The following is a 25535-nucleotide window of genomic DNA, read 5'->3' as shown; positions in this document are numbered from 1 at the left end:
AAGGTATGGCACTGAGTCCCTTCTCCCTTTCCATGGCGGCCATTCAAAAAATAGGAAAAAAGTAAACAAAAAAAAGGCTGCCATGGAAAGGAAGAAGGGACTACGTATAGTCCCTTTTTCCTTTCCATGTCGGCCTGTCGCAGATCGGGAGCTGACGTGCTGGGGACAGAAATGTTCCCAGCACGTCCACTCTCGAAATGGACAGAAAAGAAGGTAAGGGGTGGGAGGGGGTGGAGGGAATTCTGAGGATGGGAGAGGGGAGTGGGAGAAAGACTTACCTGATTCCCTGGTGAGGGGAGATAGTTGCCGCCAGCACTGAGGATGTTCAGGATTACTGTGTGGTAAAGCCCACGTTCTGAGCATCCCCATTTGCTGGGAGGCCTCCACAACCCCCTCGATGGTTACTAATTGTCAATTACGCTTGTAGCATATACTTGTATGGGTTACTTGAAATGGCTACTAGTCGAATGTTGCATAGATCATAGATTTTTGTTCTTTATAAATAGGTTTTTACTTTTGTCATTCACAGACTCAGCTGGAGACGTATGACTTTTCCAAATTCCACACTCTGAAGCCAAAGTTGATAGAATCCGTCGATAACATGTTGGCAAATAAGATTGCTGCCTTGATGAGCATGATTCGGCAAGAAGAAAGCAGCATGCCAACTCAGATGGTACATGGTGGTGCATTTGAAGGGACTATGGAAGGACCTTTTGGTCAAGGCTATGGGGAAGGTGCCGGCGAAGGTCTTGGTGAAGAAGATTGGGTGGTTGCCAAGGACAAACCTAGCTATGATGAACTTTTTTATATGCTATCACCGATTAATGGTAAAATATCTGGTGTGAGTGCCAAGAAAGAAATGGTTAATTCCAAGTTACCGAACAGTGTCCTAGGGAAGATCTGGAAGCTGGCCGACTGTGATAAAGACGGCATGTTGGATGATGAAGAGTTTGCCTTGGCAAAACACTTAATCAAGATTAAACTGGAAGGTTATGAAATACCAAATGAGCTGCCCATCCATCTGTTACCACCATCTCACAGGAAACCATTGCAAAGCATGGAGTGAGAAGAGTTCAGTGCAGACAAATGGCACACACCTGGTGTGGGACATTATAAATATGACATTTTAAAATAAATGACTATTTACAGAAATTGTTTTTATAGATATTTAAGTGACCAAACCTTGAAATTGCCACATTCGGAGTGGCAGACATTGGCACCATTTCAAAAGCGAAAATAGTGCTTTCAATCACAGCAACTGAAACTTCTTGCCTGCATGACTTTTAAAACCCATCTTATCATTCCTTTGAGATCGACTGTTACTACAGACCTTATTGAAGTACCAATCACCAGCATTCCATAATGAGACTTGGCTTGTCATCACTTCACAACTAACACTTTAATTCCAACATAAGGCTAAAGTAATTTCAGTATTATATATATATATATATATATATATATATATATATATATATGTCCCAGTTGATTAAGCTTTTTTAAATGTGCCTTCTACATTCATCATCGTTTCACGGTGGCTGAGCTACAGAGATATATAACATTCCTTAGTTGCAGTGCTGGCCAAATGGAAAAATACTGGTAATGCTCAGTAAGCGTTGCTTCTTCAGATTCTCTTGCAATTTTCCTTACCCAAGATTGAGATTTGGTTAAAGAAAGATCCAAAGAGGTTGGACTGATTATTTTAATTAATTTCATCCACATGCAGGTCACTGTGGCCTCAACGTAGGATTGTAAAAGCATTCAGGCACTAGATTTAAGTATGTCATTAAAATATGGAGGAAGAGAATACGGAAAATCAAGATGATTAGTAGGGTTCTAAGATCGGAAGGAGGAGGGGGGGTATCTGGCATGAACGCCATTGGAAAATTGTCATAAACAGCAGCGCTTTCAAGTGTTGGTCACACATTTTCACTAGTGTTGTACACCGTTGAAACTTTTTCAAATGAACATGCTTTTATTTCTGTTGACTATTTAACATAGTTTCTGGTGTTGACTGGAAAAAAAAATGATGCTGGGGTAGAGGTGTCCTATGTATGTACACATACACACACGCATATCACATTTATTTGCTATTTTTATACAGCAAATGCCTGTTAAATAAAACAAGTTGTACATACAGTGGTATTCACAGGGAAGGGGTGCAGGTTCTAAAATGGTATGCCAATTTAGCAGTTACCATCGTAATCTAGGGGTCTCTTTAGAATTTTATAGAAGCAAGCAATTCAGATTAGATCTGCAAAGAAAGTTAGACTATTGCTGTGTTCGTGAGGGTATTACAGTATCACTTCATGTCAAATGTTAATTTAGGACTTTGTGTCATGAAGAATGCTTGCATTTCACCATCATGGATATTCAGTAACACTGATTATTCCTGTTCATGTGCGGGGATCTCGCATTTTAGGATTTCTAAGACTTAGATGAAGACCTTCATTGTTTATTTATTAAGATGCTCATTTTGAACTAGGGTTGGAAGTAGCCCACTGGTGAACAGGTTTCTGTAGGGCAACACTTGAGCAATAAGCACCAAGGATGCAGACTTTACTGGCTGGTAATGGCCGGGGATCAAGTGAGTAAAGTAGCACAGGTTCTGGCACCGTTAACTGTTTGTAAAGCCTGTGTCGGTGGTGCTTATAAGTTGTGAAACCGCACTACAGCAGTTTCACAAGTTGGAAAAAAGTTATAAAAGAACATGGCTGCCATGAGAAACTAGAGAAGGGACTATTGTTTGTCCTTTCTGCCTTTCCATTGTCGCTATGACAGTAGCCAGAGGAGACGCAGGAGTGGGAGGAAGGTGACTGCGAGTTTGGCGCCGGCCATGCAGTGTGGTGGAGCTGGCTGCAGGTAAGCAGGTAAAGTGTATGGGACAGGAGTGTGGGCATGGGCTAATGCAGTGGCTCACAAGGGTTTGAGTATGCCACCCAGAAGGGAAGATTGCTTTGTCCCCGAAAACAGGACCCTCAGACCGTGAGAAAAAGTGAGGCAAAGCATGCATTTGGAGCACTCTGATTGTCTGGGAGACTGCAACATATCCCCTTCCGGGTGCTTATTGAGTGTACAAATGTTATTCTTACTTATTATATTACCTCGGGAGATGATTGTATTTGTTGAAGGCTTGATCTGCTTGTATTTTCTGCAGCAGGTGTACATTGATTTAAATGTTCCTTGTTCCAAGTACTTCATATTTTATTGATCACTGTTTTTAATGTCTCAGTATGGCATAGCTTAAAGGTTTCATTCAAGTCTCAGCCCTTAAAACACAGACCCCACTCTACACCAGATGAGGTAAACATTCAGTCGGTTAACATAGCATCCTGGGAAATGAGCCCAGCCTATACTGAACTGGTGTTTTAACTGATAGCTATGTATTTCAGAACCGTGGAAACTTCAGTTGTTTTAGAAAAAGGATATTGTAAATTAATAGTGTACTGTTTTCTGTGCATAAGCGAAATACTTAATGGCGAAAACAACGACCTCTTCACATAAGTTATCCTGAGATCCAATATTTTTGAAAATACTAGAAAGTATGTTTGACAGGAAACATGTTTAAATTATCCCAAAAGCAGTATCGTGTTTCACCTCACAAAAGCACGTTTTACTGCTTGGCTTAAATAAGGTTTTCACAATTAAGTATTTTATTTTTCACTGAAGAAAAGAAGCACAGCCTTTGCTTAGCAGCTATTTGTGTTCCATCATTGGCAAAGCTTCCCATAGGTCCATGAAATGATCTGGCTTCCTTTGAGCTAGCAGTTTAGTATTAGATTTCCCTCTTAACTGCACCAAGAACACCCGACTTTTCTATCATGTTGACTCCAAAGGTAAGAGTGAAGTTGTTCTGATTTGTAAACATTAGGTGGTTAAGTTGCTATAGTTGTCAACATCCAGCCCTATACCCACTTTCTAAATACGACCTCTCAACCGATTTGGGACACAGAAAAAAAAAGGTCTCTATAAAGTTCAAAACTCTTGAAGAACATCCCTTACACAACATTATCAAACTTGGATACCTTGTCCTGCTTTTGACTTTAGAAGCACATCGTAGAACCGAAGGCACTTTCGTTTAAAGCCTACAAGCACTTTTAATGTTGTGAATTGACCGGTAAATATTTAGTCACATTTTCAATATCCCTCCTTGATAGAATATTGCTTCTGAATTTAATGCTTCTTGTGAATCAAGTTGATTTCACGTTTTGAATAAAACAATTGAGATCCTTGTAATGTAGTATAGCTGATAGAAAATTACTACCTGTGCTGCCTACATTGGCCGGCCTACTGGATTTCTCATCCATTTTCTTAGACATTGGTGTATATGCATTTAAGCAGAGGACATTGGGCCTCATTCCGAGTACGGCGCTAACCAATGGCGCTATTAACGCCTTGGTTGACGCCGTACCCGGACCGGCAGCGCCTTGGTGGATGGCGGAATCACCGCCCCATTCCAAGGTTGGCGGGGCGGTAATTCCCCATTCACCAAGGCTCTTCCCCATTCCCAAATGAGCCCCCATAGGGCTCAATGGGAATGGGGAAGATGCAAATAACGGTGACCGTTCATTACGGTCACCGTTATTGGCTTGGAGGCCCCTTTGCGCCCTCGACTTTAACACCTGCTCAAAGCAGGCGTTAAGGGCGAGGGCGCAGAGGGAACTCGGAGTATGGCGGTAAGGGATTACCGCCACCGGTCTCGTTACCGGTGGCCGCTATCCCTTACCGCCATACTCGGAATGAGGCCCATTGTATTGTCTATACCGAAGGTGGAAAGGTCTGGGGGCTTTAATGTTCTGAAAATTCGGGTGTGGTTCAGTCACTTAGATAGTTCAGCATGCCAGTTGTTCCTGACCAAACACATTCTTAAATAAACTCAAGTTAATATTTCGATTACTTATTGAACCCTAATTTGCTATAGGTTGAGTGTTGAAGTTGCAGACAGTCTGTTTCCTGGTTTTATATTGGTATTTCTCTAGTATGTTGGATAATGAAATAAAGGCATTATTTAGTCAATGGACTATTTAGAAATCCATTACTCGTTCTACTTTGTCAGTTTGATGAGAAAGTGGACATAATAACAAATACCAGCTTTATCTAGTTATAAATGAAACCTCTAATTGTTTTCATTTACCAGTCCACAGGCCATGCAAAAGAATACAGAAAAGTACAAGCTTTTTACAACTCCTCTCTCTTTGAGTGCGCAAATAGACATGCCTATGACTCCTTGCAATCACGAACGTGCATGCAACATTGCACTCCCACCCTGGCTTTGGGACTGCTGTGGCTTCAATCAGATAATTACAAAATTGAGAAAATTAAAGCATTTTTCTGGGTCAGTGTACAATTTTCTTTCACAGTTGATGATGTTTACTCGTTCAGGAGATGGCCCAGGGATGGCAATCCTTGTTTGATTGGAAAATGTGTGTTTTACTAGCAGCATTTCTGTGAAATACATGTTTTTACATGTACATTTTATTGCATATATTTATTGTAAATACTGAAATGTGGAAAAATGTGGAAAAATGTAACAATCAGAATTCTAGTCACATAATTTGCTGTCTTTGAAACATTATTAAACTAGCATTGTGCCTTTTAAACACTTACATTGTTCCAAGGAAAGTGTTATTTATGTTCCCAAGATACTTCACATATACCATCATAGCAGAGTATACATATCCTCTCAAATACCATCACGGAACATATACTTATTTCTGATGTTTGTTAATCTGCTTAGAATCACATGCTGTGCATAGGTCCGACATCCAGTGGTCACTGCAGAGTATTGCATTTTGTTTTTCGTAGTCGAAAAGGGGACGTCGACAAGGCGTGTCTGTAACACTATCCCTATAGTGATGTGCGTTGTACCCATAATCCCTCACGCGTCGAGGTCCCTCAGATTGTTTTTTTCCGCCCAGCTTCTGGTCGCCTTACGCGGAGCTCCTAGAGAGACATTGCAAATACTTACTACGGACCGCGGTCCTTAATTTTACTGATTATATTGTTAAAGATCCCTCCCTTCGACGTTAGCTGTGAAGCTGTTCCTCCGCCGAGCAAGTTTTCGACGGAGGGGAAGAGACGGAGGAGATCCTTCGGCGCTGCCGAACACGTGGCCTGGCTCCGCCGGCCAACATACAGTAGGGAGAGTGGGGGTTCGAACTTTTATCTTCTCTTTGAGAATGTCTTTTTCTCCCCTATCTTTCCCTTGGGGTTGTTATCACCAGTTATTATTGCCTCAGCTATGGAGAGGACACCTTTTAAGTTTTGCCCACGCTGTAGGGGCAAATACACTTGGAAGGACAAACACAAGCTCTGTAATCGTTGCTTGCCCCTCGATCATAAGGAGGACAGCTGCGCGGCCTGTAAGCTCTTGAAACCAAGAACTCTTAAAGAACGCAAAGTTAAGAGGTGGGCGGACTACGCTATGTCGAAGTCAGTTTCCTCACCCGCCGCCGCTGTTACAGAAATTGACGAGGAGGGTGATAACTCGACGTCCGTTACGGAAGTCATTAACCCCCAGAAGGAGCGCTCGCGCTCCTCGACGTCCGTCCCCGGCCCCGACAGGCTCGGCTCACGCCCTGCACATGGGGATGAACACCCCGGCGACAAGGACGCACACAGACCCCATAGGCCTAAGCACACAACCCACGGCTCTTCTTCGTCGAAGACGAAGGATCCATCAGCGCCGAAGGGGACGCAGGGCACTCTGGCGTCTACCTCAGACCGTAAGGGTCTCAAGCCCCACCCGCAAACGCAGTCGCGACCAGCGATTGGGCTTTCATCAAACACGGGCGCTACCCCAAAATCATCCGACGTAACGCTCCATAGAGCGGCCGTCGAGGAACAACGCCTAACGCAGGCAACGTCGACACCAGAGTCCTCTACTGACAACCTCGTTGTCGAGAGCCTGGCGAGAATTGTTTCCGAAGACAAACGTAAGCGGACGATGAAACAAACGTCGAATACTGCACAAAAAGCTATGGAAACGCCGAAAAAGCACAAGAGTAGCCAGGAACTACCCCCTTCATCTAAGGGCACTTCTGAACTACCGGAGGGCTTTTCAGAGGGCGACGGAAACCTTTTTTCGACGTTGTGGGAGAGTTCTAAGCGTTTTGAAGGTGAAAACACTGATTTCCCCCCTCTAGACTATTCAGGGGTCCCCCATGAGACCCTTGAAAGACTCCATTCTTGTCTGGAGAAAATGGAAAGGTTTTTGGGAAACCAAAACCCACCCACACCCAAAAGACCAAGAGAATGGCCCCAGGATGACCCTAGGGTCAAGATTCCTAGGCTGTTTCCCCCTTCTACAGACGTATATGACCTCACTGAAGAGGAGCAATACCTCCAGGAAGATGAGGAGTGTTTGGGTGGAGAGGAAGAACATGAGGAAGAGGGGTTTGAAGAAGATCCTTACACTAGTGCAGGAGCTTTCGAAGAAGATACAGCTACCTCGCAGCCCTGGCAATCCCCATCAGTGCAGCCTTGGCAATCCCCATCAGTGCACTCAGACTCTGATGTCTTTCACCCTTCTCCTCCCAAGGATTCACCTATTGGAAACACCTCTCCCATAGATGACCAACCTTCACTTAATGCACTATTGCGCAAGGCAGCAGCGCATTTTGAAATAGACACAGGGGAGACTCTATAGACTTTGTAGAGAAAGTTATTAAAGAAAAAGCCCCTGCAAAAATCTATTCCGCTCCTGGCTTCTATAAAGAGAAGAATAACTCCTTCCCTTTCCAATTCTGCCTTAGTCAGAGGGGTCAACCCTCTGATAGAAAAGCTCTTCAGCCCTTCGTCCTCTGACCCTTTGTACATCAGAGGCCATTCTATTCCGGACTCCCTCATAGTTACTAATACAAGGAAAAGAGCAGTGGTACCACTATCCACTAGTGAGGCACCACCTGACAAAGAGAGCAAAAAGCTCTATGCACTTGGGAAGAGAATCACGACGTCCGCCGCCTTTTCAACTAGGATTGCAAATAACAATTCCCTACTAGCTAGCTACGCAGATGCACAGTGGAGCAAGCTGCGCAGCGAAGCAGAGGACGCACCAGAACCCCTGCGTTCACGCCTGTTAGCTACAATCTCAGAGGGAACTCTTGTAAACCAGGTCATCGTAAAGAACTCCTTAGATGCCGCAGAGACGGCTGGCCGTTCCCTGGTTCAGGGAATACTTCTCAAACGCCATGTCTGGCTGCGCAATTCGGGATTTAAGCCGGAAACCCAGGCTTCCCTGATAAATAAGCCCATAGAACAAACACATCTGTTTGGGAAAGCAGTTGATGAGGCCCTAGAACATGCGAAGAAAGAGTTTGATACCATCAAAACTCTTGACCAAATTTCTAGGCCCCCTAACAGACGCGGCTATGGCAATAGACGCTCCTTTCGTGGCCAACGCCAGCAGCAAAACCAACAGCAATTTTACTCTGCTACCAACTGGCCCTCTAACCAGGGTAACAACACCCAGTTCAGTCAAAGAGGCCAACGCCGTGGCAGAGGAAGAGGTCGCGGCTCCAGCCCCAAAGGTTCCACGCCCAATACCAACAAATGACCCGAAGATCCGGGTCCCCTTCCATGCATCACCGGTCGGGGGCCGGCTAACATCGTTCCTTTCAGCATGGGAGGGAATATCGTCAGACCGCTGGGTATTATCCACCATAGCCCACGGATACTGCATCGAATTCAACGGTTCCCCGAAGTACAGACCCCCACGGAACCGACGCATGACACCGGAACACCTCACCATTCTTCTTCAAGAAGTAGAAGAGCTACTGAAAAAAGAAGCTATAGAGGCTGTCCCCCTATCTCAGGTAACAGAAGGTATTTATTCAGTGTACTTCCTTGTACCCAAAAAGGACTTAACCATGCGCCCTGTATTAGATCTGCGCCCAGCGAACAAGTTTGTCAAACCCCAAATGTTTCGTATGGTGACCTTGCAGGAAGTAATCCCACTGTTATTACAAGGGGATTACATGACAACACTAGACATGAAAGATGCATACTTTCATATTTTAATGTTGCCAGCGCACAGAAAATACCTCAGGTTCAAGATAGAGAACAAACACTACCAGTTCAGAGTACTACCCTTCGGGATAGCATCTGCACCAAGGGTATTCACGAAAGTACTGGCAGTGGCAGCAGCCCACCTGCGCAGGTTATCCATCCCGGTATGCCCTTACCTCGACGACTGGCTCATAACAGGGGATTCTTACAAAACATGCTTCTCCAATACCCAAAAGACTGTAGACCTTTTGTTCCAACTGGGCTTCTCCATCAACGAAAAGAAGTCCAGCTTAGACCCTAGCCAAATCAAAGAATTACTAGGGGCTCTAATTCGAACAAAGGACAGCCTCGTCTTCCCCTCCAACGAGAGGGTCCAAAACATGCTGTTTCAGATCCCCCATTATGTGGCAGGTCGAGAGGTGACGGTACGCAAAGCAATGCGCTTGCTAGGGATGATGGCATCATGTATTTATTTGGTACCTCACGCGCGCCTGCGCATGCGCCCAATGCAAGAGTGGCTCAACAGCCAGTGGTGTCAGGCCAGCGGACAATGGGACGATCTAGTGGTGGTCTCACAGGCCTTGGTTATCTCGCTACTGTGGTGGACAAAAGAAAACCTGTTATTAGGGAAAACTTTTGCCACACCCGCAGTGGAAGCCACTCTAACCACAGACGCATCCCTTACAGGATGGGGGGCTCACCTATCCCATCAGACTGCTCACGGAGCGTGGACTCCGAGCTTAGCATCCAAGCATATAAACCTGCTGGAACTACTAGCGGTGTTCAAAGCACTGAAAGCCTTTCAGGAACACCTACAAGGAAAGACAGTGATGGTCCTCACAGACAGCACCACAGCCATATACTACCTCAACAAGCAAGGGGGCACTCATTCTCCAGGACTGTCCAAGCTGTCCCAGAACATCTGGAAGTGGGCTCTCAAACACAACATGTTCCTACTATCACAACATGTACCAGGGGAACTCAATCTGCTAGCAGACAAACTCAGCAGAGACTTCCCCCTGCCCGTAGAGTACGAATGGCGGTTACAAGAAGACATCGTCTTCGACGTCTTCACACAGTGGGGTTTCCCAGAAATAGACCTGTTCGCAACTCTGGAAAACTCTCAATGCCAAGATTACGCCTCCAGGTACCCCAGAACCAGTCCAAGGGGAACGGTCTATCGATTCCATGGTCAGGGAAATTTGTTTACGCTTTTCCCCCGACTCCCCTTCTCAACAAGATAGTGCACAAGATGCACCAGGAACAAGTTACCATGATACTGGTGGCCCCTATGTGGGCCCGACAGCAATGGTTCGCTCACTTGTTGAAGATGTCTCTATCTCCTCCAGTGAGACTGCCCTGCCCGTACAACATGCTGTCACAAGACGGGCAGGACACTGCACCCATGCCCTCAGACCATGAACTTGAGGTCATAGAATTTGGACATTTACAACTTCCACAGAGGTGCATGGACATCCTCAGAGAGGCCAGAAAGCCTAACACTTGTCACTGCTATTCTAGCAAATGGAAAAGATTTGTCATCTGGTGTAGAGGGAAGAGTATCAACCCCGTTGACTGCTCTCCCACACAAATTATTCTGTACCTGACCCATTTACTGGACTCGGGTCTAGTATTCAATTCTATTAAAATACACCTGGCAGCGCTTTCGGCTTACACCACTTCACAACTCAAAGTATTGTGGTGGAAGATCCCAGTAATCAAAGCCTTCATGGAAGGGGTAAAGAGAATACACCCTCCAATAGCAAACCCAGCTCCTGGCTGGGATCTAAATGTGGTACTCACCATGCTCATGGGGTCACCCTTTGAACCCATGCACAAGTCAACTCTTAAAGATCTCACTCTTAAGACTGCTTTCCTAATCGCTATTACCTCCATTAGGAGAGTAAGTGAACTACAGGCTCTTTCTGTTCTAGACCCCTTCGTAACAGTTCACAAGGATAAGGTGGTTCTACGCACACACCCAAGGTTTGCACCAAAATTCATCTCGAAATTCCATGTAAACCAGTCAATAGAACTACCAACGTTCTTTCAAAACCCTTCCAGCTTGGGAGAAAAAAGTCTGCATACACTAGATGTACGCAGAGCTGTCATGTTCTACATGGAAAGAACCAGGCCACTGAGAAAGACTAATCAGTTCTTTGTCTCGGTGGCAGCAGGAAGAGAAGGAGATGCAGTTTCAAAATCCACTATATCTAGATGGATTGTACAATGCATCACTCTCTGTTACACTCTTGCTAAGAGAGAACTACCCTTCAAGCCAAGAGCACACTCTACTCGAGGCACTGGGGCATCCATAGCATTTATTGCAAATGTTCCCCTTGAGTCCATCTGCAAAGCGGCAACCTGGAGTTCTGTACACACCTTTACAAAACACTACTGTCTAGATGCCCACTCTAGATCTGATTCCCAGGTGGGACAAGCAGTATTAAGACATCTTTTCTCTACTGTTCCTTCTCACAACCCACCTCCAACTCCGGGTACTGCTCGCTAGTCTATGCACAGCATGTGATTCTAAGCAGATTAACAAACATCAGAAGACAATGCATTACTTACCGTAAAAGCATTTCTGATGGTTGTATCTGCTTAGATTCATATGCGCCCACCCTTCCTCCCCGCTTGGATGGAAGGAACATAGACATCCTTTTCTATATCTCTCTCTTTTCTGTACTCACTCACGTCTAGAAGACTCCCTCAGGGCAGAAAAATACAAACAGAGGGACCTCGACGCGTGAGGGATTATGGGTACAACGCACGTCACTATAGGGATAGTGTTACAGACACGCCTTGTCGACGTCCCCTTTTCGACTACGAAAAACAAAATGCAATACTCCGCAGTGACCACTGGATGTCGGACCTATGCACAGCATGTGAATCTAAGCAGATACAACCATCAGAAATGCTTTTACGGTAAGTAATGCATTGTCATTCTCAATCATTTTAAAATATTGAAATGTCATTACATGCTGTAATGTGACCTGGCATAATGTATGTAAAACCGGATGGATATAATCTTCCAATCAGTGACCGCTGTAAAACATTTAAACCATTGTAGCGTACGCATCAGCCTCAAAAAAGAAGTGAACAAACCAACTCTCCCCCATCTGCCAGCAGGGTTGCAGGCATGAGGACGATCAGAGTTACTCCCTCCAAGAAAAGCAACGGGTTGAAATGGTGCATTTTACCATCTCATTTTCAGAGGAAATGTGATTAAAATGTCATGGGGGGCGGGGAAGTTCTCAAGGAGGCAGTAATTGGAGACTTAATTCAAGTGCAATGACTGCAAAGGACACACTGCAATTTCTCCACAGACAATCATTTGTCCTTTATAAAATTGCCCACTAGAAGCCTTGCATCGTCATTCTAGAATTGTTTTCTGTTAAAGTGTGATATTTGTAAAATTAAAATCCCACATCAGAGGCCATTAGAAATGACACCAGAGTTAAAGATTTGGTCTAGGGAATATGATGCACATCGTTGTTCTTGTGCTAGTTTATACATCTAATTTCTGAAAATACTGATTGCCGTCACCATTGCTATACTCCAACATTAGATCTTGCATATATTCACATGCTTTGATCAATTACTTATCAGATTGGGGAGCTTCAATTCAATGTATATTGCATTTAAAGAGAAACCAATCTTAAGCAGCCGAGCTACCCTTTTCTTGGCCCTTTTCCCTTCTGACAGTGAAGAGCCTTACCTCTACTCACAGAGACCAACTTCACATTCTTTCGTACAAGTCATTTGGGCACTGCCCCCTTCATTCAATGATTTATACATATGTTTGGCAGTTTCTTCTACCTTATTTCAAGATTGGAGCACTTTTTGGATCACTAATTTCAGAAGGCTTTTTTGGGTGGTGAAACCATTATAGGTGGCCCTTTCCAAGGTGTAGAAAACCCTGTTAGCATTCACTCTGGGTTCTTGACAGGGTCATTGGCTCAGACTGGGTACCTGTGTGTTGTTACCTTTCTCAATCCCCCTTCAGGTTTTGTAGTTTGCATGCTCCAGATTTGCAGAGACGTGGGTCCTTGAAACTATTCTTAAATCTTGATATTCTTGTGGACTAAACATATGGACGGCAAGCAACTAGATTGACATCTACTGCCTTCATCCACATCACACAGGGAATTGTGAAATCTGTCATGATTTCAATGCCAAGACATTCTGAGACTGACATAAAATGACTAATTTGTTGGTTGAATGAGGACCCACACCCAGGATGAGAGGCAGAATCTAAAGAGGTTCCTGAAAAAGGACCACTACTCACAGGAGGACAACCTATGAACTACACATTTTTCATTGTGGGTGCAAAGTTGGTGAAAGGCTTGTGCCTGATCCAGGCACATTCTGGGTCTGTCAGTGACTCCCGGACTACAGACAATCTGCTTAGGACACCACTGTCCATGGGCAACCAATGTATGTCCGTGCACCAGTCCACGATCTTGAGATCAGCAAGCATGCTGTCATTTAAATCTAAACTGCAGGTCTCCTCAGTGACAGTAGGTCTCCAGGTTTCTTGCCTCAGCATTATCAAGCACATGCTACATATTATACACATTGTTCCGACATCTGTAAATGAAGTACCCATCAATGGCAACATCAGCAACAGTAACATCAACGAAACAAAAAGGAGGTCCAGCCAAGCATGCCAGTAAAGTTTCACCTGCTGAAATAGATTGAAGTGTCCTCCGTTGTGATCATTCCAGCATCAAATCTTTTCAGGCTCATAACATTGGCAGACAGACAAGAGCATTTTCTTTGTGATTGGAAAAGAAGCACATTTGAAGCTTATAATGCACCTTGATATCACATAGGCTAAATCTGGAATTTTGTCTTTGGCTAAGCCTTGATTCCGTTAACAGCACGCTCAATGCTTTGTAGCCGCATATTGTGAAGGTAGGAAAGTGTATTCTTTTGGGTGGTTTGGGGGGGGCCCTAGCCACTGGAGCTACGACAGTCAGAACTGAAATGTAACCTAGCCATTCTCTCCCACTAGGACAGTTCAATGCCGAAGAGGATCATTCGTTTGCTGGAATACATGCCTGAGAATAAAATGTGAAGATCGGAATAGTCTCAAGGAAGTCCAGGCTGAAATGAACAGTGCTCTAAACATTGTCAATATCTTTGCCAAAATGTGGATCATGCAGGTGGAAAGTAGTACAGTCCTAAGCAGGCAAAAAGCTAATGTGGATAACATGCTAATATGCATAACATTCATGGCAAAGGCCTCTGACCTGCTTTTTTTTCCAAATATGTTTTTATTCCATTTTCCAAATCAATGTGAGTCAAAGAGCTGGTATTAGGTTACAACAGCAGATAACACACTTGCCTTCACGTCATGGCTGTAACAATGACTTGGAAAACGATGACCTACACATTAATAATCAGGAGCCACCCTGAACAAGTTAACCCCACTTCCCCAGCCACTCACCCTTCCCCATACGAGTCCAGAGAAAGTATTCACCCTCCCATCAGACATGCATTTATTACAGATTTTGCTTTAAAGTTGATGTGTAAGGACTCTTTCTAATGGATTGTGCCCACGCATGGACTCCTCATCTTAGATATATTAATATCCTGCTTTGCAGTCTCTGAAATTATTTCGACTGTAGAGGGTGCTGTGTGGCATTGAGTCGATGTCCTTCAATGGTTACCATCCCCACATCCGGACCAGACGTCGATGACAGTATACATAGCATGCACTACGCCTGTTGTCCCAGTTGTGTTTTTCCTCATGCACAGCATGTTCTCTGAAGGGTTTGACTTGCCTCAGCGATTCTCTCGATGAACACCTACATTCGTTTTGATAAAAATCCTAACAATGTCTATGCCGAGAACGGGCTTTAAGAGATGTGCGGACTGTGACTCGTAGATGTCGATCTTGATCTGCACATGATTTGTCTCTGGTGCCTCGGCAAAGAACACAGTCATCGAGTGTGGCATCTGCAAATTGATGACCATCAAGGCCTTGAAGAAGAGAGATCGAAGCTCACACTAGGTTGTCGGTTTCCAAGTCTCCCACTCCTTTGAAGAGAACATCTTCCGAAGGTAGAAGCTCCACCGAAGACAAGTCTCCAGAAACGCCCAATAAATGATCTAGACATTAAAAAGGGTCAAGGTCCAGGAGATATTCCCATCTCTTCCTCGTTACGTAAGAAGTCGAAGAAATTATGCCATCCCTCCTCATCCTCCATCTCCTTACCCGACAAGCGTCAGGTATGTTTTCCTGATGAAAGACTGCTTCTGCGTGTACAAACGCCTGAGTCTGAAGACCTCAGGGATGTCTTCTTGCCTAATGTCGACCATGGAGACAACATTGAAGCAAAGGGCTTCTGTGAATTCCTCCTCGAGGAAGTTGAAGGGCCCTTCGACATTGACCTCGGACACTACTTTGAGCTTTAAACCCAAATCCAAGATGGGTTTCTTGAAATCCTGTGGTCCAACTTTGAGAAAGACAATGTCCTATCCTTTGGGTAAGAACATTTTGAAACTTCCAATGTTCCAGAAGAATTCGTCTTGGACTTATCCCAGGAAGAAGGCCTAGCCACTTGTCTGAAAGAACCACTTGTCTGGATATCTCTTCTGGGGTTGAATTTGACATGGCAAACATCCATTCTCACCCAAATGCGGCCTATAGGATGGTCATGAATAGGGTGATTGAGTGTTTGGGATGGGGAGGTCCTGCTAAGGTCATTACCCAAGAAGACCTCACAGACTTTCTGGATAGTCGGGGTTGCCCTCCCTCGGAGCCGAGATCCAGAAGCTTCTGGATCTCAGGGCGGTGGAACCCGTTCCCCTAGGGGAGCGAGGGGAGGGCTTCTACTCCCAGCTGTTTACGGTGCCCAAACCCAACCAGTCTGGCCTGCGCACCATCGTAGACCTTTCCCAGTTCAAACTCTCTCTTCCCCAAGAGAAATTCAAGATGATCACGCCCTTTCAGATAAAGTCCTCTTTGCAGAAGGGCGACTGGCTCAGCATGGTGGACCTTCAGGATGCTTATATGCATATCCTTATTTGGAGTCCGCATCGGAAATACCTACGGTTTTCCATTGGGGAGGAGCTTTTTCAGTTTCATGTGCTCCCGTTTGGCCTCAGCTCGGTACCGCGTGTCTTTACGAAGATGTCGGTCATCGCTGCTTATCTTCGGCTACAGGGTATCCATGTCTATCCGTATTTGGACGATTGGCCGCTGCGCAGTCCTTGTCCTCTGTCATCCTCGAACAACCTTCGGTCTCTCCTCCAGCTCCTGTTCCACCTTGAGCTGTCGGTGAACTGGCGGAAATCCTCCATGACGATCTCTCAGGACTTGATTTTCCTGGGTTTTTGTTGGAACACGATCGACTGCCGAGTATACCTGACCGGGGACAGAATGGCGGATCTGTTGGCCCCTTGTCAGGTGTTTATGCAGTCAGAGATCATGTCGGCCTGGTGGTTCCAGAGGCTTCTGGGCCTCATGGCCTCGTGTGTGCTGGCTCTTCCTCTTGCTCGTCTCAAGATGAGGACGCAGATGGCTTTTCGGAGCTCTTGGTGCCAAGCAGTGGATCCAGACTCCAAAATGATCCGGGTTCCATCCTTCATGAGGATAGACCTCCTGTGGTGGTCTTCTCTCAGCAATCTGTTGGTGGGTGCGGCTTTTCAAGACCCCTGCCCGCTATTGATGGTCACGACAGACTCCTCCCTTCTGGGTTGGGGTGCGATGTTGGATCTTCAGGTTTCCGATCTCTGGTCGCCGCAGGACAGACAGCTTCATATAAATCACTTGGAGCTCCTGGCGATATTCCTGGTGCTGAAAGCGTTCAAGCCTGTCATTGTCAACAAAGTGGTCTGTGTTGGCACAGACAATGTGGTGTCCATGTTTTATGTCAACAAGCAGGGGGGTACCAAGTCCCCTCCTCTGTGGATCTTGCCATTCAGATTTGGGAATGGGCTGTTCAGCATGGCATCTGGCTGGTGGCAGTACACATCCCGGGCCAGCTGAATGCAGATGCCCTCAGCCGACGAACAATGGTCAGCTACGAGTGGGAATTGAACACGGAGGTCCTCTTAGATTTTCCATTGTTGGGACACTCCAGAAGTGGACCTCTTTGCGACATCGACAAACCGGAAGCTTCCCCTGTTTGCCTACAGAAACTGGCTGGGAGCCTCCTCTATGGGAGATGCTCTTGGAATTTCCTGGAACATGATGAGGGCCTATGCTTTTCCACCTCTGCCTCTGATTCATCGGGCGCTTTGCAAGCTGAGGGGCACAGTGAATTGCTCTCTTCTGTTCATAGCACTGTGGTGGCCGGCCAGGTTTTGGTTTTCAGAGCTTCTGAATCTATCGGTGTGTGCACCGATCAGGCTTCCGATGGTTCTCAACCTGCTTCACCAGAGCGATCGGCAGTTGTGGCACCCCTCCCCACAATCATTCAACTTGGCGGCATGGTGCCGGGGTTCAGATCCTTAGAGCGCCTCAATTTGTCCGCAGATAACATGCGCATTAGTCAGGTGGCCAGGAAGCCCTCGACGAGATCTTAGTATAAAAGTAAATGGCTACGGTTCTGCCACTGGTGTTTGGCTAGGCAGCTGGACCCCAAGGAGGCTACGATCAACGCAGTTCTGTCCTTTGCCTCATATCTGGCAGAGTCTGGCTTTCATGTCTTGTCCTGCAGGACTTATCTGTCGGCTATTGCTGCTTATCTGTCCACGTATCAGTGCTCTTTTTCGCCCTCAAATCCAGTCATGAAAAGACACTTTGCAGGCCTCATGCACCTTTAGCCTCCTGTTCGCAAACCGCATCCAAAGTGGGATCTGAATGTGGTCCTCACGGCCTTGTGCCAGATGCCCTTTGAGCCCATGGCTACGGTAGTCTTTAAGTACCTTTTGTGGAAAGTGTCCTTCTTGGTTGCTGTGATTTCGGCAAGGCGTGTGAGTGAGCTCCAGGCCTTGTCGGTGGAGCATCCCTTCCTGGTTTTTCATAAGGAAAAGGTTGTCCTGAGGATGAATCCTTCCTTCCTTCCAAAAGTGGTCTCTGATTTTCATCTGAATAACTCCTTGCTTGTCTTCTTCCCAAACCCAGCCTCAGATGCTGAGAGGGTTTCTCATTGCCTAGACGTTAGAAGAGCTCTTAAGTTCTATATGGACAGAACATCTGAGTTTAGGAACTCTTCTCAGCTTTTGGTGCTTTCGGTAATCCGCAAGGTAAGTCGGCCTCGAAAGTGACCATCTCCAGATGTACTGCTGCCTGTATTGCAGAGGCTTACGCTGTTTAGGGCCTTCAACCTCCAAAAGGGATTCATGCTCCTCTTGTACGGGGCAAGGCGGTTGCTGCTGTTGCCTTCCAAAAGTATATTCCCTGGGAGACCATCGCGAAAGCAGCTATGTGGGCCTCCCCATCGGCTTTTTGTAGGCATTACTGTCTAGACCTGAGGTCCAGAGCTGATGCTCAGTTTAATCAAGCTGTGCTAAAAACCTGTTTCAATAAGGAGGTTTCCATCCACCCGTAATTTCTGTGAGGAGTGCTTGGGAATCTCCCATAAGTATGGAGAAAAGGGGACGGGAGGTAGTGTATAATAAGGTTACTCACCGTAGTGACTGCCTTACTCCTAGTCCATAGTCCCCTTTCCTCCATACGCCTGCCCGCCGTCCCCTCTAATAAGGTTCCTCTATTATTGCTTAAAGGTCTCAGACCTGGCGATAGAAAAGGACTGATGGGCGATGCGCTGGGCGGAGCTAAGGAGGGCGGGGTTACGGCCGTGTGCAGTACCCTGCATTAATAAAGAGAAGGACACATTTTTGAAAAATTTGATTTTTTTTACAAAGTGCTCGGGTCCCGTCCCACAGGACGGAGGAATGTCCCTTAAGTATGGAGGAAAGGGGACTATGGACTAGGAGTAAGGTAGTCACTATGTTGAGTAACTTTATTAAATTAATCCATGTGGCTACTCATAATTTACGTTAAGGGTATTCTCACACAGTATATCCCAGGATTGAACCTTTGGTCTATTGAAGAACATAGACTATTCATCAATAGGTCTCTGTCAAATCAGGGATGTGAGTGTTTCAGTCTTGGGGCCTTGGGTTTGGAATACATAAATGAATTCTACTCATGGCAGCAGATATTTTTCTAGTCTGAGGCAGCATCTGATCAGTAGCTGGTGGGTACGGGTTCCAACAAAGTTATGATCCACGAGTAGAGGCAATATATAAATGTTTGAACGGACTGACCAACTGAGAGAAAACAATCTGGGGTGGGGGGGGGGCCCTTATGATCATTCTCCCCACTTTGATGTCAACCTTCTTCAGCCCGAACCACTTGACACATGTTGCTCTCTGCGCCCTCCAAGAAGCCACAGTTCCACTACTATTTTTGTTACACTTCTACAACCTTTGTATTCTCATCATGGAGCATACATCCCCATTGACAGGGAGAATTTTCAGATATTTCCATCATGAGGCAAACATTACTGAGGACACTTGTAAGTTAAACAATCTGTTCATCTAGGTTATTCTTTGGCTCCCTTCAAAATTCTAGAAGGCGTCCTCAGAGATTCTAAAACTTCTCTGCTTGGGAGCAAGAGTTGTTTCCAGAAGAGGTTCTACTCCCACTATTTTATAGAGTGGCGGCATAAAACCTATTCGGGATGTTTACAATTTGAACCAATTTCCTCTTGTGGAAATATTTAAAATGGTAACAGTTCTTAAGATCCTGGTGACTTTCATACGAACGCTGGAAGGGATTGTTAGACTGCCAAGATGGCTTTTTTTCACATTCAATCGTGAAGGAACAACACCAGAACCTAAGGTTTAGTGTGGGGAAGAACTGCTATCAATACACCTGTCTTCTCTTCGGCTTAAACCCTGCTCCCAGAGTCTAAACAAAGGTGTTATCTGTGGTGGCTGTTCACCTGTGGCTGAAGAACATTTCCCTATGCCACTACCAAGATGACGGGCTAATAAAGGCTGGCTCACCAAGCAAGGTATTACATAATGTTCAGATAACCTGAATTACTCTGTTCCAATTGGGGTTTTCGTTGAACATTTCCAAGTCAAACCTGATTTCATCGCAGAGGATTATTTATTGGAGCAGCACTGGATACCACTTTAAACAATGGGCCTCATTCCGAGTATTGTGGTAGTCATGGTGCTATTTGTGCCATGACTACCTCTCATACCGGTCCCGACTCCATAGGGCTCAATGGGAATGGGGAAGTAGCTAATAACGGTACCGCAAATTGCGGTACCGTTATTAGCTCCGAAGTTCCTGAACGGGTCCCGTCCACAACGCCTGGTCAGACCAGGCGTTAAAGCAGGGACCCGCTAAGGGACCTCGGAATAGGGCGCAAAGGGATTACCGGCACCGTTGTCCTTACCGGTGCCGGTAATACCTTTGTGCCCAACTCGGAATAAGGCCCACTTGATGATTCAATAGATGAGTCATCAAGAACTGTTGGCATGGTGATTTAAAAGGCTTCCAGGGTTGATGGCTTCATGTATCTACCCGAGTCCTTTCGCAAGTCAGAGAATGTAGACTCTGCAGTGGTATCTGACCAGCAGCTTGAATCCATTAGTAGATTCCCAGAGCAACTTGATCTCTGTTCCAGATGATGTCTGAGATGCTCTAATTTGGTGGAACAAGTTAGAGAACCTTGTGGTCAGTTTCCAGTTCCAGCCACCTCAGCCCCAGTTTAAGGTGACAAAACTCTTTCGATTAGAGATGGAAGCTCGCTGTCTTCATCTAACCTCTCACTGTCTTTGGACATATCAAGATGTAAAGGATCACATAAATGTCCTGGAACTCTGGCCCATTTTCTTTGTTCTAAAATCGTTCCTGCTCTATTCATTGGAAGGTGGTTAAAGTTCTATGGACTATACTACCACCATGTTTTATTGAAACAAGAAGGTTAGGACCCACTCCCGCCCTTTGTCTTCAGGCAGAACAAATGTGGAATTGGGCCTCCCAAGGTCCCCTTCTTCCCGATTACATCCCATCTTGTAGGACAGAGGAATGTGTTAGCAGATAGTCTAAGCAGAATAGTCTCTCCTCCACATGAATATGAACTGAAGTAATCAGTGGCCAAAATGCTGTTCCTCAAATGGATGTCTCCAGCAGTGGATTTGTGTGTGCCCCCAACTTCTAACTCAGAAGGGGCAGGGACACCATTCAATGGGAGATGCACTTCTTAAAGACTGTCAAACAAAACACGTCCCTCTGCTTGCCCTGAGCCACAGAACTCTGGGGAGGTTCAGATCTGCACAGAACTCAAGCATGATTCTGGTTATCCGTTTGTGCAGGGGCAAAAATTCAAGTTGCAAGCTTCTTGCCAGCCATAGAAAAGTCACTTGCCAACTCAATTCTAAACCTACATGCAGCACACCATTTCTTACCGAGAAGCAAATGTCACTAGCTAGAGGTGAATGCCAATTTTGCACACTGCGATTTGGCTATGCCAGAAATGGTTCTCAGATTTCCTAGAATTGGCAGTACTGCCTCCATGTGATCTGCCTCGAATGGGGGAACTCGTAACTCGGTCGAAAAGGCAGGTGGTTCCCGCCCCTACATTACTGGATTTGAAGCTTGTTTTTGGTTCCTTCACCTATCTGCATATTTCAGAGCAGAATATAGTTCATGAAAAAGCTATATAAAAGCAAGTGGTTGCATCTTTGTTACTGGGTTCTTGATGAGAACATAAACCCACTTCTGGCCTCAGTAGACAATGTCATCCATCTCATTCTTAGCCTATACAGGTGTTAAGATTGACATGTGCAAGCACTATCTGTGGTGGGTTTTTTTTAAATAAAGAACACAATCCCTTTTCTTTATCTAATGATGCAGCTCAGCATCGTTTGAAAGTCTTCCCCACTGATATCCACCCACTAGAGAGCCTAATTTGGTTTTAGCTGCACTGCTGTGCCACCCCTTTGAGCCTTTGGTAACATGTGATATTGATTTGTCGACCTGGAAAACTGTGATTAAGGGGTTGTAATTTGTAATGAAGTATATGATGTACTGGGGATAGTTGTGAAGGGGTGAGAGCAGACTAAGAGATCCTTAATCACCATGAAGTTCATTTTTCAGCTAAACGTAAGTATTTAAGGGAAAACATTTGCATAATTCTTCCCTTTTAAGATTTCCGGCTCTAGTCCTGGTCTACAACCCATATACATTAAATTCAGAATTTTGTTTACTAAAATCTTCATTTGAACTCTTCTGGACTGTGTTCTGAACTTCACTGATGGTGCAGTGCATACACTATATTCCCTAAAGGTTTTAACAAAATTCTAGTGAAGTCCGCTGATCCAACCTTGTGTTCATGAATCCAACATGTCCTAAATGATCAGTTAAAGTACCCAACAATCCATTTATTTAAGAAACAAACCCCAACAGGTGGGGCATTACTGGGTCAGGTAATGCCCCAGGGCTGAGTTAACGATGGCCTCTGGCACTACCAGACCCGGTAATTACCCTACCTGGGCGAGGTGCATTTCCATTAGCATCCCGGCATGGTCTACCGAGATCCTAATAATTTTTTATTTAGTTGAGAAATGGTGTGTTTTCTGTTTCCCAACTTTACAAAAAAGAAAAAAACTACAAAACAAGATGGCCACCAGGGACTAGGGAGAAGGGAACATGTAGTCCCTTCTCCCTTTCTACAGCGCCCCCATTACTAGAACTGGGAATTTTCCGGTGCCAGCGAGGGACAAGAGAGCACCAGGTAAGTGGGGCAGGAGTGGTGGTGGGCAAGGCATTTAGGAATTTGGGGTGGGGTTGGAGTGGACTGGGCACCATGCTGCACAGGGAGAACTTACCAGCTGTCTTGGAGGGGAAGATGGTGGTCTCCTGCTTCCGAGGAGACTTGCAATGTGGGCTTTACCATGAGGTAATTCCCCATTCTGAGCTTCCCAATTTGCTGCGAGGTACCTAACCCTCATGCTGGGTTGCTAATTATACATTTTTACACTTATTTCTCTTGTATTGGGGATTTTATTTTTAAAACACTGGCTGAATTTTCAACTAACAAATACAAGCATTAAAGCTAATAGATCATGCTTTGTAAATGTAGAGGGCACCATTTTATTTTTTGGGTCAAAACCCCACATGGAAACCTACAAAGCCAGACCTATTGGCTCTGCCAATGCTTTTTAGATTTGTCATTGAATACATTCTGAATGCGTCACCTTCATAATGTCTGCCAGATGTCTAAGTTCCCTGTTGTTTCTGCAGCCTTGTGTTTTAATTTCTCTGACCAGCATCCATCAAGCATCCTCCAGAAATCAGACACGTCCTATTGATATACAAACAAAGCCCTGTTTGGATTACAAGCTGCTTCTATCTTCTTGCAAATTGTGTTATGTTTTCATAGAGGATAGCTTAGTGAGGGTTTAATGGAGAGAATTTAGATGATGGACAGTAGTGGGAGAAGAAATACGTCCACCACTTGGAACTGTTGGTATTTTTCTAAAATAGTTTGTGTGCGTGCAACACACATACCCCCTCACCCAAATCAGTCAATGTTTCTTTGGAAAAGCTTATTCAGTACACCAATAAGAAATATGACAAACTGCTTCAACAGAGCACTGGACATACTACTCCTCCACTCAGCAGCTTTTTAAAACTTCATGGAAATAATTAAACTTTCTTGTAAAAATGATTTCCAATAAAATGTTAGTGTATTTGCTATAATGTCTCATTAAATTACATGGCGCAGCTCAAATATTTTGCACTCAGATAAAACACACACTTTCAACAGAAAATGTTGCAGTGGGCTAATGAAAGGCACATATCAAGGGGCAGTATATTTTTAGCATTTAGAGCCCTAGTAATTATATCTTTGAAACACCATCACATTCCACCCCCATTCTCACCGGGTTTGCGCAATATAAAACTCCAAATAATAAAAGTACTTTGACAGCAATATAAAAACACAAATGTAAACAAATACATTCATTGTATAAAGCATCATACATAATAAAATCAGTTAAACTAGTGCAACAGCAAAGATGAAAATCCTCATTACATGGATGGCGGAGAACGGTTCATGCCGGTAAAATACCGGCACCGCCTTGGCGGAAAGGGGAATTACCGCCCCATTCCAAGGTTGGCGGGGCGGTAATTCCCCCTTCCACCATTGCCCTTCCCTATTCCCATTTTTGCCCCATAGGGCTCTATAGGAATGGGGAAGGTGCAAATTACGGTACCGCAAATTGCGGTACCGTAATTAGCTCCCTGGGTCCCTTTGCGGGTTGGTTTTTAACGCCTGCAAAAAGCAGGCGTTAAATCCCCCAACCCGCAAAGGGACCTCGTAGTAAGGCGGTAAGGATTTACCGGTACCGGTATTTTACCGGTACCGGTAAATCCTTACCGCCATCCGTGTAATGAGGCCCAATGTAATAGGGAGCATGGATAGAAAGAAGCTCTTGAAAAAAATCATTTGACAACTCTTTCCCCAACTTGCATATTAGCACGATCTTCTGCAAAATGGCCGATTCTATAATGGAGCTTTGAACATGATTCATGCTTTCTGCATCGGGCAACAGTCAATTAAGAGCATGCCCCCTCTTAAGCACTGTTTCAAGGGCTCTGACTTGGAGCTTAATCCCTCTAGCCAGACCTAAACATGAAAACTAGGTGGAGTGTAACCTCTGACATCTGTTCTAGATGTGCTGTTTCTGTCAAGGTATTTTCTGATCTTGCTTCCCTTAAATTCCCTACAGGTGTTTGAAATGGATATTTCACTTTTGTGACTTTATTTTATTGTTTAGAAAGTGTTTTTAGTTTACATTTACATTTTTACACTTATATTTGAAACTCATTTAAACAAAAAATATAACATATAACATAAAAACCAAGATAAACATTAGTCCTCATATCTTATCCATATTGATTACACCATGAAAAGCACAGTTAATCCCAAATGGTCTGCCAATCCTTCTCCCCCTGTTGCACAATCAGATTCAGTTTCAAGAAAACTTTTTCCAAGAGTTTACATAATGCCAATATCAAGCCCTGGCAAGAAGTCGACATAAGCCTGTTCCATAACTGAGATGTGTTCACTTGATCACTGGAGTGCATAAAGGGTCCCAATAGCGCAATCCTATCTTCCCTAAAGGAGGTACAACTTAGAACCAGATGTCCAAAGATTCTATTTCCGGGTCAGCACAAGCCCAACAACCCCGAAGGGTTCTGGGCAGATTGAATTTATGGCCCAATAACCTCCATTTTTGTTAAAATATTCAACCAGAATTTAAAGAACCAATCCCTACATTTCTGAGATGGAAATTTAAGGAGGTACCACCGGGGGGGGGGGGGGGGGGTTGACATAGGAATATAATATAACTCTTTCCCCCTGTAGCACTTCAATCTGTCCAGTTCTGTCATGTCTGAAATGTTGTCCCACTGCCAGACCTTTCTCTTTATGCAATCGGAATCGGTTATTTCTTCAAAAGCTTTACACCATTCCTCAAACCTTCTCAAGAACGGAACCGATTTCAACCTATCTGTTAGACATTCATACATGTACGACCCCGAC

At 44.9% G+C, this 25535-nt stretch overlaps 1 protein-coding gene across 2 annotated transcripts in view; it reads left to right on the top strand.

Moving 5' to 3' along the window:
• The window catches only part of EHD4 (EH domain containing 4), a 265684-nt gene that overhangs the window by 224476 nt on the left and 15673 nt on the right, over positions 1-25535 (top strand). The window contains exon 6 of one of the 2 annotated variants that reach the window (XM_069638814.1): positions 530-5603. The exons of the other annotated variant lie outside the window; for it this stretch is intronic. Coding sequence (XP_069494915.1) covers positions 530-1066 — 537 coding nt within the window. The 3' untranslated portion in view covers positions 1067-5603. Of the gene's footprint in view, positions 1-529; positions 5604-25535 lie in introns of those variants that run through there. 2 annotated transcript variants of the gene reach the window in all.

Source organism: Ambystoma mexicanum, chromosome 14 (assembly GCF_040938575.1).
Source record: "Ambystoma mexicanum isolate Mex_15411 chromosome 14, UKY_AmexF1_1, whole genome shotgun sequence".
Taxonomy (NCBI): domain Eukaryota; kingdom Metazoa; phylum Chordata; class Amphibia; order Caudata; family Ambystomatidae; genus Ambystoma; species Ambystoma mexicanum.
The sequence above is the reverse complement of the archived record's forward strand: the minus strand, read 5'-3'. Positions and strand labels throughout refer to the sequence as shown.